Raw genomic sequence first — 14,399 nt, 5'->3', positions numbered from 1 at the left:
GCTAATCCGTTTTCTGCTGAAGTATTTTGTTATAGATTTTTCGTTGTGGCATCCAATGACATGTACGACCTACGCTGTTGCGAGAGATGTATTGAATTGTTCTTTTCGCACACCAGCGTTAATTAAGGAAGAACGGACCCCCAGCTTAATCTTCCGAACAATTGCTACGTTCCCATATCAAACATTGTAGGTTTAGTTCATGAGAGCTATCCCCCACAAAACCTATAACTTAACTGCCAATAAGAGGTGCTTCGGACTTGGAATACATGTTAGTAAAGCTGGGTGCAATTTTTAAAAGAGAAACTAAATACGAAAAGTTGGACCACATAAAGAAAGCTGATTAAACAAGTAGAAGGGAAGTAATCGATATGCGAAGGGGCGGGTAATTTCAAGCAGTTTCGTGTAACAGCTGAAAGTGATAACATCAGAACCAACTTTTATTACATAAAATTTTACTTTACACTTTATACAAGAGTTTTCATCTAAAGCAGTCGATTAGGAATAGATCGACTAGGCATGGTCGATCTCTGTTTTATGAAAAGAGCGGCGAAGTAAGTAGAATTATATAAATGTCGAGAAAAAGAGCCAAGGCTGAGGCTGTTGTGAGCTTACCAGAGCTGCCAGCAGGGCCGATACTGAACCACCACCCGGTGCTGGAGTTCTGGCCGACACTGAATTCACAAATTCTGTTAACGTCAGCTTCGACAGATTTCCAGAAATCTGTGTGTCTTTCATCCGGTATTCCAGTATTCTTTCCCTGAAAAACCAAGAATGAAAAAAGAAGTGCAACATTTTGCTTAGACAAGCAAAAAGCGTAAACACAACAGAGTGAAGAATAAAGAAAAATAGATGATGTGGAACACATATCGTCCTTCCCTGTTTTGGCGATCGTTCATCGTCGCCTTTCTGAAACCAGGAACCGAATCTACGGTCAAAACGTCATAGGCCTATGCATGAAAGCTACGTAAACGCTTTATACGGTATGTCGTGTCTGTCAAATCAGTTTTCAGAGTAATCGGCAATACGTTTCATAAAACGTGTCTGAAGCTTCTGTAGTGACACTGTTTTGATATTAGTTGTATGTTTCACCCGCTGTATTCACGATAACCATTTGTATGTGGAACATGTCAACGGAACACAGTTGCACGCATCTGCTTCATGCTATTGTTTTCAGGTTTCTAATTGGCTACTTAGTTATTACTCCATACTGCGGATGGTACTTGCAAAGAAAACCAAGTTTAATCGTTATGTAAAAGTAGTAAGACATTTAGTTTCCCACCGTATAGCGAAGAGTTCTATTGGTGCGTATTTCACCATGTTCTTTATGAATTCTATATAGTGGAGGCTAGTACAAATAACTTTTCCTTCAAGAACTGTATTTATGAATATCAGTATCAGTATCAAACTTGACTTGCTTGTATAGCTAAACGGAAAGCGCGAGAGCTTGCGGGGCAAGAAACTGAGCAAGATACAGATCGCCCATTGGTTTGCTACATCATCCAGCGGTTTTCCGCGTTCGTTTAGGAAAATGCAGGGCTACTATCCAATTTACGAATCACAAATAGGAACACACAAACAATTAAAATCGGTATCACACAGAACAAAGTTCACAAGGCGTAGCCATAAAGTTTTAGTTATCGCATCGGAAAGATAAAGTTACGTAATTAATATTTAGTTTATATGCGAGTACATGTCTGCAGTCCCGGCTCACACTGAAATTTCCTCACCGCAGTATCGTAGCATGCCGCTAGATCATTCAAAACAAAATGGCACACCCCATCTGTACATAACACTGTTGTAGGGCCTATCTCGAAATATCCATAAGCGTTCACAGAGGAAATAATTGTTCACAAATCGAACTACAATCCTCGAGTCCTGCTCCGCCACTCAGACGGAGGTATCAATTTGACATCAGTCTGAAGAAATGAACGAGCCGTTTGTTGTGAAATCTCAATCCTATTTCGCCATTCACCGTGAAACTACTGTGAATTGCACGCCCCCTACAGCTTAGGTCCTGACCACACTCTTGAAAATATCTTAAAATTTTTTTATGTTAACAGTTACAACTTCAGACGTGTGAACTATCCTAGTGAAAATTTAGTACAGCGCATTACTGCTGTTTATCTTCGGATTCCGATAAGATGAGGGCGGGCGGGTGTTAACGGATAATGTTGCTGACCGCATGCGAGACACGAGGAAGCGGCCGACGGTCGTGTATCTGCGCTGCACTTCCGCACGATAGAATTTCAACCCAATATGACGCACGTGCTGGGTTAACAGTGAAGCCACTGACAACTACGTTAACAGTCCAGAGAAGAGTCCGTTTTGTTGTGTAGAAGTGACTTCAACACATTGTGTGAAGAGCATAGTACATCACCGTTTCTATAAGTACTTTAAAGTAGCACGACGAAGGCCGTTTTTGGTCAGCTTGTATTTATCACGCTTTCTGTTTGGTCTACTGACCAGTTGAGCAAATACAGTGTCTGATCAAATGTTCCGGAGACCTAATAGTGGACATTAATATGGGTTGCCCCCCCCCCCCCCCCCCCATCATCTTTATCACGGTTTAAATTCTGTTGGCGACGCTTTCGATGTGTCTGAATGTCTGTGAAGAAATGACAGCCCACTCTTCCTCAAGAACCGAGACCTCAAGAAGATAGAGAAGATGGACGCTGGTGTTTGGAGTCAGTCCACTTCAAGACTGTTATTGTCCAAAAATCATTACCTCGCAGATGCTGTTTTATGAAAGGGTCCATTATCATTCCAATACAAACCACCATCATCTACGAACTGTTCCTGTGCAGTATACAGTGATCTAAATGTGTTCATAGTCTTCCAGATTTTGCGTTTCCTGAAGCGCAATAAGGGGTCACACCCTAACTACAAAGAGCTCTCGCATACCATAACACCACCTCTACTACACTGTCGACACTACACATGACAACAGGTAATGTTCTCCAAGTATTCACCAAAACCAATGGCCTTCGTCGTACTTCCACGGGGTATAGAGTGATTCATCACTCTAAATCATTCGTTTTCAGTCATCCACTGTCCAATGGTACTGCTCTTTACACCACCACAAGCGTCGCATAGCACAGACTATAGAAATGTGTGGCTTATGACGAGCTGGTTGACCACTATCTTTTTGACTCCATACACACAGCCATTTTGCTAGCTGGACTGCTGATAAGTGATTACAGAGAAACCGCGAAAAAATCTGTGGAACTGCCACTGAAATTTGAATTTTCCCAATTACTTTTCTCAGTCGTTAAGAGGCATTTAGTACACGGTATGTATTAACGCATTCACGATAAAGAATATTGATTATCATAAACGCTTTGTAACAACGAAATGGACACTTATCATAGTGTCTCGATTTTCACTAGTCTACACTCAAAATCTACCCCAGTTAAAAGCGGTTAATTCCTATTCATTTAGGTGCGAAATAAACAAAGACGATGTTTCACATGTTTACTTAGTTCTCATTCCCTCGGAAAAACAGGAATTAATTTTATGATAAGGCGAAATTTTGCAATGTTGGTAACATTTTAATTGTTGCAAATAATGGCATGAACCGTTAGTGGGGAGGCTTGTGTGCCTCAACGATACAGATAGCCGTACCGTAGGTGAAACCACAACGGAGGGGTATCTGTTGAGAGGCCAGACAAACGTGTGGTTCCTGAAGAGGGGCAGCAGCCTTTTCAGTAGTTGCAGAGGCAACAGTATGGATGATTGACTGATCTGGCCCTGTAACACTAACCAAAACGGCCTTGCTGTTTTGGTACTACGAACGGCTGAAAGCAAGGGGAAACTACAGCCGTAATTTTTCCTGAGGGCATGCAGCTTTACTGTATGGGTAAAATATTCCGGAGGTAAAATAGTCCCCCATTTGAATCTCCGGGCGGGGACTACTCAAGAGGACATCATTATCTGGAGAAAGAAAACTGGCATTCTACAGAGTGTATCGGGCGGGTAGGTTAGAAAATTTAAAAAGGGAAACGGATAGGTTAAAGTTAGATATAGTGGGAATTAGTGAAGTTCGGTGGCAGGAGGAACAAGACTTTTGGTCAGGTGAATACAGGGTTATAAATACAAAATCAAATAGGGGTAATGCAGGAGTAGGTTTAATAATGAATAAAAAAATAGGAGTGCGGGTAAGCTACTACAAACAGCATAGTGAACGCATTATTGTGGCCAAGACAGACACGAAGCCCACGCCTACTACAGTAGTACAAGTTTATATGCCAACTAGCTCTGCAGATGATGAAGAAGTTGATGAAATGTATGATGAGATAAAAGAAATTATTCAGATAGTGGAGGGAGATGAAAATTTAATAGTCATGGGTGACTGGAATTCGTCAGTAGGAAGAGAAGGAAACGTAGTAGGTGAATATGGATTGGGGCTGAGAAATGAAAGAGGAAGCCGCCTGCTAGAACTTTGCACACAGCATAACTTCATCATAGCTAACACTTGGTTCAAGAATCATGAAAGAAGGTTGTATACATGGAAGAACCGTGGAGATACTAAAAGGTTTCAGATAGATTATATAATGGTAAGACAGAGATTTAGGAACCAGATCTTAAATTGTAAGACATTTCCAGGGGCAGATGTGGACTCTGACCACAATCTATTGGTTATGAACTGTAGATTAAAACTGAAGAAACTGCAAAAAGGTGGGAATTTAAGGAGATGGGACCTGGATTAACTGAAAGAACAAGAGGTTGTACAGAGTTTCAGGGAGAGCATTAGGGAATGATTCACAGGAATGGAGGACAGAAATACAGTAGAAGAAGAATGGGTAGCTTTGAGGAAAGAAATAGTGAAGGCAGCAGAGGATCAAGTAGGTAAAAGGACAAGGGCTAGTAGAAATACTTGGGTAACAGAAGAGATACTGAATTTAATTGATGAAAGGAGAAAATACAAAAATGCAGCAAGTGAAGCAGGCAAAAAGGAATACAAACGTCTCAAAAATGAGATTGATAGGAAGTGCAAAATGGCTAAGCAGGGATGGCTAGAGGACAAATGTAAGGATGTAGAGGCTTATCCCACTAGGGGTAAGATAGATACTGCCTACAGGAAAATTAAAGAGACCTTTGGAGAAAAGAGAACCACTTGCATGAATATCAAGAGCTCAGATGGAAACCCAGTTCTAAGCAAACAAGGGAATGCAGAAAGGTGGAAGGAGTATATAGGGGGTCTATACAAGGGCGATATACTTAAAGACAATATTATGGAAATGGAAGAGGATGTAGATGAAGATGAAATGGGAGATATGATACTGCGTGAAGAGTTTGACAGAGCACTGAAAGACCTGAGTCGAAAAAAGTCTCCGGGAGTAGACAAAATTCCATTAGAACTACTGACAGCCTTGGGAGAGCCAGTCCCGACAAAACTCTACCATCTGACGAGCAAGATGTATGAGACAGGAGAAATTCCCTCAACCTTCAAGAAGAATATAATAATTCCAATCCCAAAGAAATCAGGTGTTGACAGATGTAAAAATTACCGAACAATCAGTTTAATAAGTCACAACTGCAAAATACTAACGCGAATTCTTTACAGACAAATGGAAAAACTGGTAGAAGCCGACCTCGGGGAAGATCATTTTGGATTCCATAGAAATGTTGGAATACATGAGGCAATACTGACCATACGACTTATCTTAGAAGAAAGATTAAGGAAAGGCAAACCTACATTTCTAACATTTGTAGACTTAGAGAAAGCTTTTGACAATGTTGACTGGAATACTCCCTTTCAAATTCTGAAGGTGGCAGGGGTAAAATACAGGGAGCCAAAGGCTATTTACAATTAGTACAGAAACCAGATGGCAGTTATAAGAGTCAAGGGACATGAAAGGTAAGCAGTGGTTGGGAAGGGAGTGAGACAGGGTTGTAGCCTCTCCCCAATGCTATTCAATCTGTATATTGAGCAAGCAGTAAAGGAAATGAAAGAAAAGTTCGGAGTAGGTATTAAAAGCCATGGAGAAGAAATAAAAACTTTGAGGTTCACCAATGACACTGTAATTCTGTCAGAGACAGCAAAGAACTTGGAAGAGCAGTTGAACGGAATGGACAGTGTCTCGTAAGGAGGATATAAAATGAACATCAACAAAAGCAAAACGAGGATAATGGAATGTAGTCGAATTAAGTCGAGTGATGCTGTGGGAATTAGATTAGGAAATGAAACACTTAAAGTAGTAAAGGAGTTTTGCTATTTGGGGAGCAAAATAACTGATGATGGTCGAAGTAGAGAGCATATAAAATGTAGACTGGCAATGACAAGGAAAGCATTTCTGAAGAAGATAAATTTGTTAACATCGAGTATTGATTTAAGTGTCAGGAAGTCGTTTCTGAAAGTATTTGTATGGAGTGTAGCCATGTATGGAAGTGAAACATGGACGATAAATAGTTTAGAAAAGAAGAGAATAGAAGCTTTCGAAATGTGGTGCTACAGAAGAATGCTCAAGATTAGATGGGTGTTGTTGTTGTGGTCTTCAGTCCTGAGACTGGTTTGATGCAGCTCTCCATGCTACTCTATCCTGTGCAAGCTTCTTCATCTCCCAGTATCTACTGCAACCTACATCCTTCTGAATCTGCTTAGTGTATTCATCTCTTGGTCTCCCTCTACGATTTTTACCCTCCACACTGCCCTCCAATGCTAAATTTGTGATCCCTTGATGCCTCAAAACATGTCCTACCAACCGATCCCTTCTTCTAGTCAAGTTGTGCCACAAACTTCTCTTCTCCCCAATCCTATTCAATACCTCCTCATTAGTTACGTGATCTACCCACCTTATCTTCAGCATTCTTCTGTAGCACCACATTTCGAAAGCTTCTATTCTCTTCTTGTCCAAACTAGTTATCGTCCATGTTTCACTTCCATACATGGCTACACTCCATACAAATACTTTCAGAAACGACTTCCTGACACTTAAATCTATACTCGATGTTAACAAATTCCTCTTCTTGAGAAACGCTTTCCTTGCCATTGCCAGTCTACATTTTATATCCTCTCTACTTCGACCATCATCGGTTATTTTACTCCCTAAATAGCAAAACTCCTTTACTACTTTAAGTGTCTCATTTCCTAATCTAATTCCCTCAGCATCACCCGACTTAATTTGACTACATTCCATTATCCTCGTTTTGCTTTTGTTGATGTTCATCTTATATCCTTTCAAGACACTGTCCATTCCGTTCAACTGCTCTTCCAAGTCCTTTGCTGTCTCTGACAGAATTAAAATGTCATCGGCGAACCTCAAAGTTTTTACTTCTTCTCCATGAATTTTAATACCTACTCCGAATTTTTCTTTTGTTTCCTTTACTGCTTGCTCAATATACAGATTGAATAACATCGGGGAGAGGCTACAACCCTGTCTTACTCCTTTCCCAACCACTGCTTCTATTTCATGCCCCTCGACTCTTATAACTGCCATCTGGTTTCTGTACAAACTGTAAATAGCCTTTCGTTCCCTGTATTTTACCCCTGCCACCTTCAGAATTTGAAAGAGAGTATTCCAGTTAACATTGTCAAAAGCTTTCTCTAAGTCTACAAATGCTAGAAACGTAGGTTTGCCTTTTCTTAATCTTTCTTCTAAGATAAGTCGTAAGGTCAGTATTGCCTCATGTGTTCCAACATTTCTACAGAATCCAAACTGATCTTCCCCGAGGTCGGCTTCTACCAGTTTTTCCATTCGTCTGTAAAGAATTCGCGTTAGTATTTTGCAGCTGTGACTTATTAAACTGATAGTTCGGTAATTTTCACATCTGTCAACACCTGCTTTCTTTGGGATTGGAATTATTATATTCTTCTTGAAGTCTGAGGGTATTTCGCCTGTCTCATACATCGTGCTCACCAGATGGTAGAGTTTTGTCATGACTGGCTCTCCCGAGGCCATCAGTAGTTCAAATGGAATGTTGTCTACTCCCGGGGCCTTGTTTCGACTCAGGTCTTTCAGTGCTCTGTCAAACTCTTCACGCAGTATCTTATCTCCCATTTCGTCTTCATCTACATCCTCTTCCATTTCCATAATATTGTCCTCAAGTACATCGCCCTTGTATAAACCCTCTATATACTCCTTCCACCTTTCTGCCTTCCCTTCTTTGCTTAGAACTGGGTTGCCATCTGAGCTCTTGATATTCATACAAGTGGTTCTCTTCTCTCCAAAGGTCTCTTTAATTTTCCTGTAGGCAGTATCTATCTTACCCCTAGTGAGACAAGCCTCTACAACCTTACATTTGTCCTCTAGCCATCCCTGCTTAGCCATTTTGCACTTCCTGTCGATATCATTTTTGAGACGTCTGTATTCCTTTTTGCCACATAACTAATGAGGAGGTATTGAGTAGAATTGGGGAGAAGAGGAGTTTATGGCATAACTTGACTAGAAGAAGGGATTGGTTGGTAGGACATGTTCTGAGGCATCAAGGGATCACCAATTTAGTACTGGAGGGCAGCGTGGAGGGTAAAAATCGTAGAGGGAGACCAAGAGATGAATACACTAAGCAGATTCAGAAGGATGTAGGCTGCAGTAGGTACTGGGAGATGAAGAGGCTTGCACAGGATAAAGTAGCATGGAGAGCTGCATCAAACCAGTCTCAGGACTGAAGACCACAACAACAACAATGGCTGTCAAAACTGAGTATGTCGTATTTCGTTCCTAGAGAGGCCACTGTGTTTACATGAATGTCCTTTATTCTGCTTAGAAAACCTATATCCTCAACTTTCTCAGTAATTTTCTGTTTTTGAAGGCTAATTTTCACAGGTAAATAAGAAATAAAGGGCAAAAGAGATACTAATAATCCAATTTTTCATTTTATTCTGTTTACATTTCAGATTAATATAAATTGTTAATCGTAAATGAGTTAACAATGTGAATAAATTTTGGTATGTGTGCGGTGAATGACTTCTGCTTCTCAGAAACCTTAATCAATTCCGTTAATAGAAACAGCATATCATAATTGCTTCGATTGTAAAGTAAATGAGGCTAAATGTTGGGAAAAATATGTGTTGTAATTCACGCACATTAAATCTCCGTTGTTGGTTAAACAAAACGGTTACATCCGTAGTATTCTCAGTTCCCATGACAATGTTGAGAATCTTCAAATCACATCAGTGATTTTTATTTTTGTATTATGCCCCCTCTTAAACATGGAATATCGGGAAAGTAAAAGCGGATCACCACATATCCAACTTCGACATCAGCTATACGACCTGTAACACATGGAGAAGGTCTGCCTGTTCCTATCTTTCTGGAAGACTTTGTTCTAGAATCTGATGAAATGGTGGTGGTTGAATGCAAACAACAGCCTGAGTCTTTACAGGAAGGTCCAGATTTTACGCCGGAATCGATTTCGTGCTGAAGGCTACATAAAATTTCTCAAGAAAAGCTTAACGGTTTAATTCATGTTCTGGGTCTGTCAAAATACAAGGCATCACGAAAGAGAAGCTTTCAGGTATTTAAAGAAAACATTTCCGCAGTTCAGGGGGGTAGCTGATGGCGGGGGGAGGGTGAGGGTGAGAGGGGGGGGGGCATAGGGTTTGGGGGAATGGAATATCGTTTAACAAAAGGAGGGGTGGGGTCCTCCACCGAGTAATTGGTAAAATTTGGTGTTGCTTAATGTAGTTTTTGGTAGCTGTTTCGGAGTTCAGGGTAAAAATGTGTCTACAGAATGTGTGTACCCGGGAAAATAATACGATTTGACCAAGATGTCCAGCGATTTAGAAGTTTTTGTCTGGTGTCAGGAGATTAAGTGTTGATAGGCATACCCGACTTATTTAGCTTTCTTGATTATTGTAAGTGGTACTCGTACATTAATACACATCCAATGTATATTAATAAATAATAAGACGCCCATTTTAAGTTAAATGATATTTATTGGTTTAGATAGTAAGCTATTTGCTGCTCTTATTCTTTTGTTAAAATGTGTTTGAAATACTTTGCAACCTATATTGTTACATAATTATGAAAAGAAATGATTGTTTCTGTTGAAGTAATATATTTGCTGATATCTCTAGTCTTTTATCCAGTGTAATATGATACTCCATTGGGTAGGGGGGGGACTATAGACCCCATGGCCGTCACCCCCCCCCCCCCCCCCCCAACTACCTCCTTGCCACCGCCCATGCTCAGGATCCACTCTTTGGACTCACATCTCGACTTCTTTCCAAGTAATGGTGGCCCCGTGAGTGACGAGCACGGAGAGTGCTTCCATCAAAACATTTCAGCAATGAAAGAAGGTATCAGGGCACGTGAACACATCTGTGTTTTCAGATTATTATTGGAATGTCGTGATAGACTCCCTAAGGATAAATTAAAAATGGAAAAAAACGCTCAAGTAAATAATTAAGTTGATAAAAGACCACAGGGAGAAGTTCCATACATAGGAGTATAGCCCTATCTTTGAATCAAAAGCTAACAAAAAAATTCTGTCGAGCTCAGTTTGGTTGGAATGGTTCTTTTTTCTGTTTTTTTTTTTTTTTTAAGTATAGAGACAACTTTATTTTTTTTGGAGAGAAGTTATATAAGATTGCTTAGTGGGTGCGACTGACGAAAATGGTTACACGCGAAATAGAATGTGATCATAGAAAATTACAGACATTTGTCGATGTATTAACAAAATCACACGAAGTACCATAGATTGACAACCACAAAATTGTACTAGACATGGTCTTGTTGATGGTGGTACATCTTTTGCTCTGTTCCAATTCTAAAACTACCTATTATCCAGCCAGTTGTTGCGAGACTCATTGTCAGTCATAGACGTTAGCTAGGGGGAGAGGAGTGAGGGAGGGGGGGGGGGGGGGGAAGGATGCATTTGCTCCCTCCCAACATCCACCTCCCTATAATCTGATGCACAGAGCTTTCATTTATATAATTTTTGGGTAACTCTGTGATATAATAATTTTTTTTGACGCCTATAAAATTGAAATCTTATGGTACAACATACCAATCAACTCATTTATATAAAAATGGCTATTTCTACCCCCCTCCCCCCCTCCTCCTTTAGAGTCTCTCAATTCCCCCACTCCGTTCTGGTGACAATAAGGGCCACAAATAGGAAAATCCACTAACATAATAGACTTCAACAAAGAGAAGATTGTAATGGCCTGATATCTGGGTACGATCATCTCAGAAACAATGAAGCTGGTATGCTGTTTGCATACTACTCGCGTCTATGGAAAGTAGTTGAAGGATGGTGAAACCATGAGCAGGAGCCAAGCTGCTGGTAATCCACACCTCATCATAGAATGTGCAGGTCGGTGGCTTACCCACTCTGTAAAGAAGAATAAACGGCAATTTGTGGCAGATCTGATGACAGAGTACATTCTGGTATGGGAACAAGTGTTTTGGAGCACATTGTTTAGCATACTTGGTGAAACATGGAGTGCTGCAACTGATGACACCTATGCCTTCCTGTGTTGATCCAACAATATCATGAGTTCCAATTACACTGGGTACAGGATCATTAAGGTTAGCCACAGATCCATGGAAACGTGTTGTCTGGCCAGGCAATCACGTTTTTTGTGACACCAGGTTGACGGCATATCCAGATATGCCATCATCGAGGCAAATGGCTGCTCCAAACGTGCATTCTGCCACAGACAAACACCAGTTGCAACAGCATTATCCTATGGGGAACACTGACCTGGGCTTCCATAGGACCTGTGGCAGTGATCAAACACATAGTGAAAGCTGTGGACTAAGTGAACAGTTTGGAGACCACCTGCATCCCTTCATACTTGACAACTTCCTTGATGGCAACAGCAGTAGGATAACTGTGCTTGAAGGCCAGAATCATGTTACAGTGGCCTGCGGAGTGTGATAGTGAACTCATGTTGATGTCTTTTCAATTAAATACACCTGATGTGAATTTGATGGAACACATATGGGACTACTGTTGTGGGCCGGGCAAATGCCCAGTGGGCACGACATTTATAAATGGGAATTTGCCGAGGAATTTGGCAAAAGTAGTTTGAAATGCACAAAATCCAGACATGTAATAAAAAGTACTTTGTAAAGTTATTATTGCCAGAATGTAAAATTTACCATTTAAAATAAGGGATGGGATGATAAATCTGACATTAAAAGTTATTAAATGTTTTCACTTAAATCTACATATCTCATTCATTGCCTTTATTTCTAAGAACAAAAGGAAAGAGGAGGGAAGATTTTTTTTCACTAGCATTCCAACTTGCTGTTCCAAGGAAGGGCGTATGTTGCTGACAGCAGCTTATCATTTATAATGTTTTCACTTAAATCTTCCGGGTTTATAGGCCATGGTCGAAGTATAAAACTCTCCCATTAAGTTTCATCTCTGACTGCGGGAGACATCCTCGGGGTACAGCGGCGGACTGCCAGTTCTGTTCTTCACTCTTGGTTTCTCTCTGTCTCTCTCTCTCTCTCTCTCTCTCTCTCTCTCTCTCTCTCACACACACACACACACACACACACACACACACACACACACACACACACAGACATTGCATTGGAACAACAGTGTAGTGAAAAGCCCGTATAAAAAAAACCATTGTCCTTAAATCATCACTTTGTAACGTAACACACTTTATAATCCATGCTAAATCTCTGAATAATACTGAATAATGATTATTGATAGCAAAATTATTACGGAATGTCATATCATAGGGATTTACTCACTGATGAGTATGAAATGTGTTTTGGTAGATTTTTTGGTGGCTAAATCACCCTATTCTGGAGCTACAGATTCTTCTGCAATAATGGCATAGGCAGTTGGTGTTGACTGAATGGTGTAATAGGTTTGTTCCTCTCAAATGCTCTTGTTTTCTTCTGTGATCTCTCTTCCTATTCTTCTGCAGTTGTCTCTGCTTTTCAGAATTAAGTGTTCCTTGTTGAACAATTTGTCGCCATTTGGATCTGTCTAGTGTTGCAGTTTCCCAATCATTTGTGTTTATTTAACATTTTGTCATATTTGACTTGAGGACATCTTTGTCGTTTTCTTTGCCCTCCCTTGCATTGGCCATTCTTGAATTGGGAGAACATGATTTGCTCAGGGAGATGGGAGTTTGGCATGCAGATGATATGACTAGCCCAGCGAGGTTGGTGTATGACAATTTTTGCTTCAAAGCTGGTTTCTTCCAAAATGCTGTTGTTTGTCCACTGATCGTGCCACTTTACTTTCAATATTCTCCTTAGACAATGTTGGTGGTATTTTTTGAAGGATTTTGATTCCAGGTTTCACATCCATAAAGAAATGTAGGCATGATAATGGCATTGTAGACTGTAAGCTTAGTTTTAGCACTCAAATCATGGTTATTTTTCTTTTCAAAAGACAACCATATGCAGCATTTGCAAAGTTTAGTTAGTGTTGAATTTCGGATTCTATGTTAGAATTTGCAGAAAGATGGCTTCCCAGGTATGGAAAATACTCTACAATCTCTAGAGGTGTTCCATCAACTGTGATTAACTGGAGCTGCTGCAGTGGAATTTGGGGCTGGCTGATAGAGGACTTCCATTTTGTTTGTGTTAAGCTCAAGACCAATGAATTTGTATGCCAGACTGAATGCATTGAGGATAGTTTGTAGATCCTCCTCTGTGTTTACCAGGATAATGTTATCATCAACATACTGAAATTCTATGACAGCTGTTGTGGTCATTTTGCTTTTATCTCGGAGTCTGCTAAGGCTGAATAGATTACCATCAGCCCTATAAGCTATTTCAACACCCACCGGTAGGTTTTCCTTAACGAGGTGAAGTATGGTTCCCACAAATATCAAGAATAGGCAAGGTGCAATAATACATCCCTGCTTGACTCCTGTGGTGATCTTAAACATTTCTCTGGGTCCATTGGAGCAAGGACAGTGGCATTCACGTTGTCATGTAGAAGCCAAAGTATTTTGATGTATTTTTCAGATCATACATTATGTCAGAATTTTCCAGAGTGCTTCCTGATTAACAGAGTCAAAGGCTTCAGCAGGGTCTATGAATACCATGTACAGGGGTTGGTTCTGTTCTTTAGGTTTTCCTTGCATTTGCCTTGCATTGAAAATCATATCTCCATGTCTCAATTAGGTCTAAAGCCACACTGAGCTTCAGTTATGGTTTTTTTCAGCCAGAGGAAGTAGTTGGTTGGAGACAATCCTAGCAAGAATCTTTCCAGCTATTGAGAGTAGTGATATGCCTTCGTAGTTTCCACAATGGATCTTATTGCCATTTTTGAATATAGTAATGATAGTGGTGCCACACAGATCAGCAGGTATTGTCTCAGTGATCCATATCTTGGTAATAAGTATATGAAAGTTTTTGATTAATTCGGTGCCACCATTTTTAAATAGTGCAGCTGAGATTCAATCCAGTCCATGGGCTTTGTCATTCTCCAGTTGGTGAATAGCTTCTTCAACCTCTTGAAGGGGAGCGGCATCA

The 14,399-nt window shown here is 40.4% G+C and overlaps 1 protein-coding gene across 1 annotated transcript in view; it reads right to left on the bottom strand.

Moving 5' to 3' along the window:
- Positions 1 to 14,399, bottom strand: part of LOC126189230 (formimidoyltransferase-cyclodeaminase-like) — a 124,534-nt gene that overhangs the window by 17,319 nt on the left and 92,816 nt on the right. The window contains exon 7 of the mRNA XM_049930925.1: positions 613 to 757. Within this exon, the coding sequence (XP_049786882.1) occupies positions 613 to 757 (145 nt within the window). The remainder of the gene's footprint in view (positions 1 to 612; positions 758 to 14,399) is intronic.

This window comes from Schistocerca cancellata, chromosome 1 (genome assembly GCF_023864275.1).
Source record: "Schistocerca cancellata isolate TAMUIC-IGC-003103 chromosome 1, iqSchCanc2.1, whole genome shotgun sequence".
Lineage (NCBI taxonomy): Eukaryota > Metazoa > Arthropoda > Insecta > Orthoptera > Acrididae > Schistocerca > Schistocerca cancellata.
The sequence above is the reverse complement of the archived record's forward strand: the minus strand, read 5'-3'. Positions and strand labels throughout refer to the sequence as shown.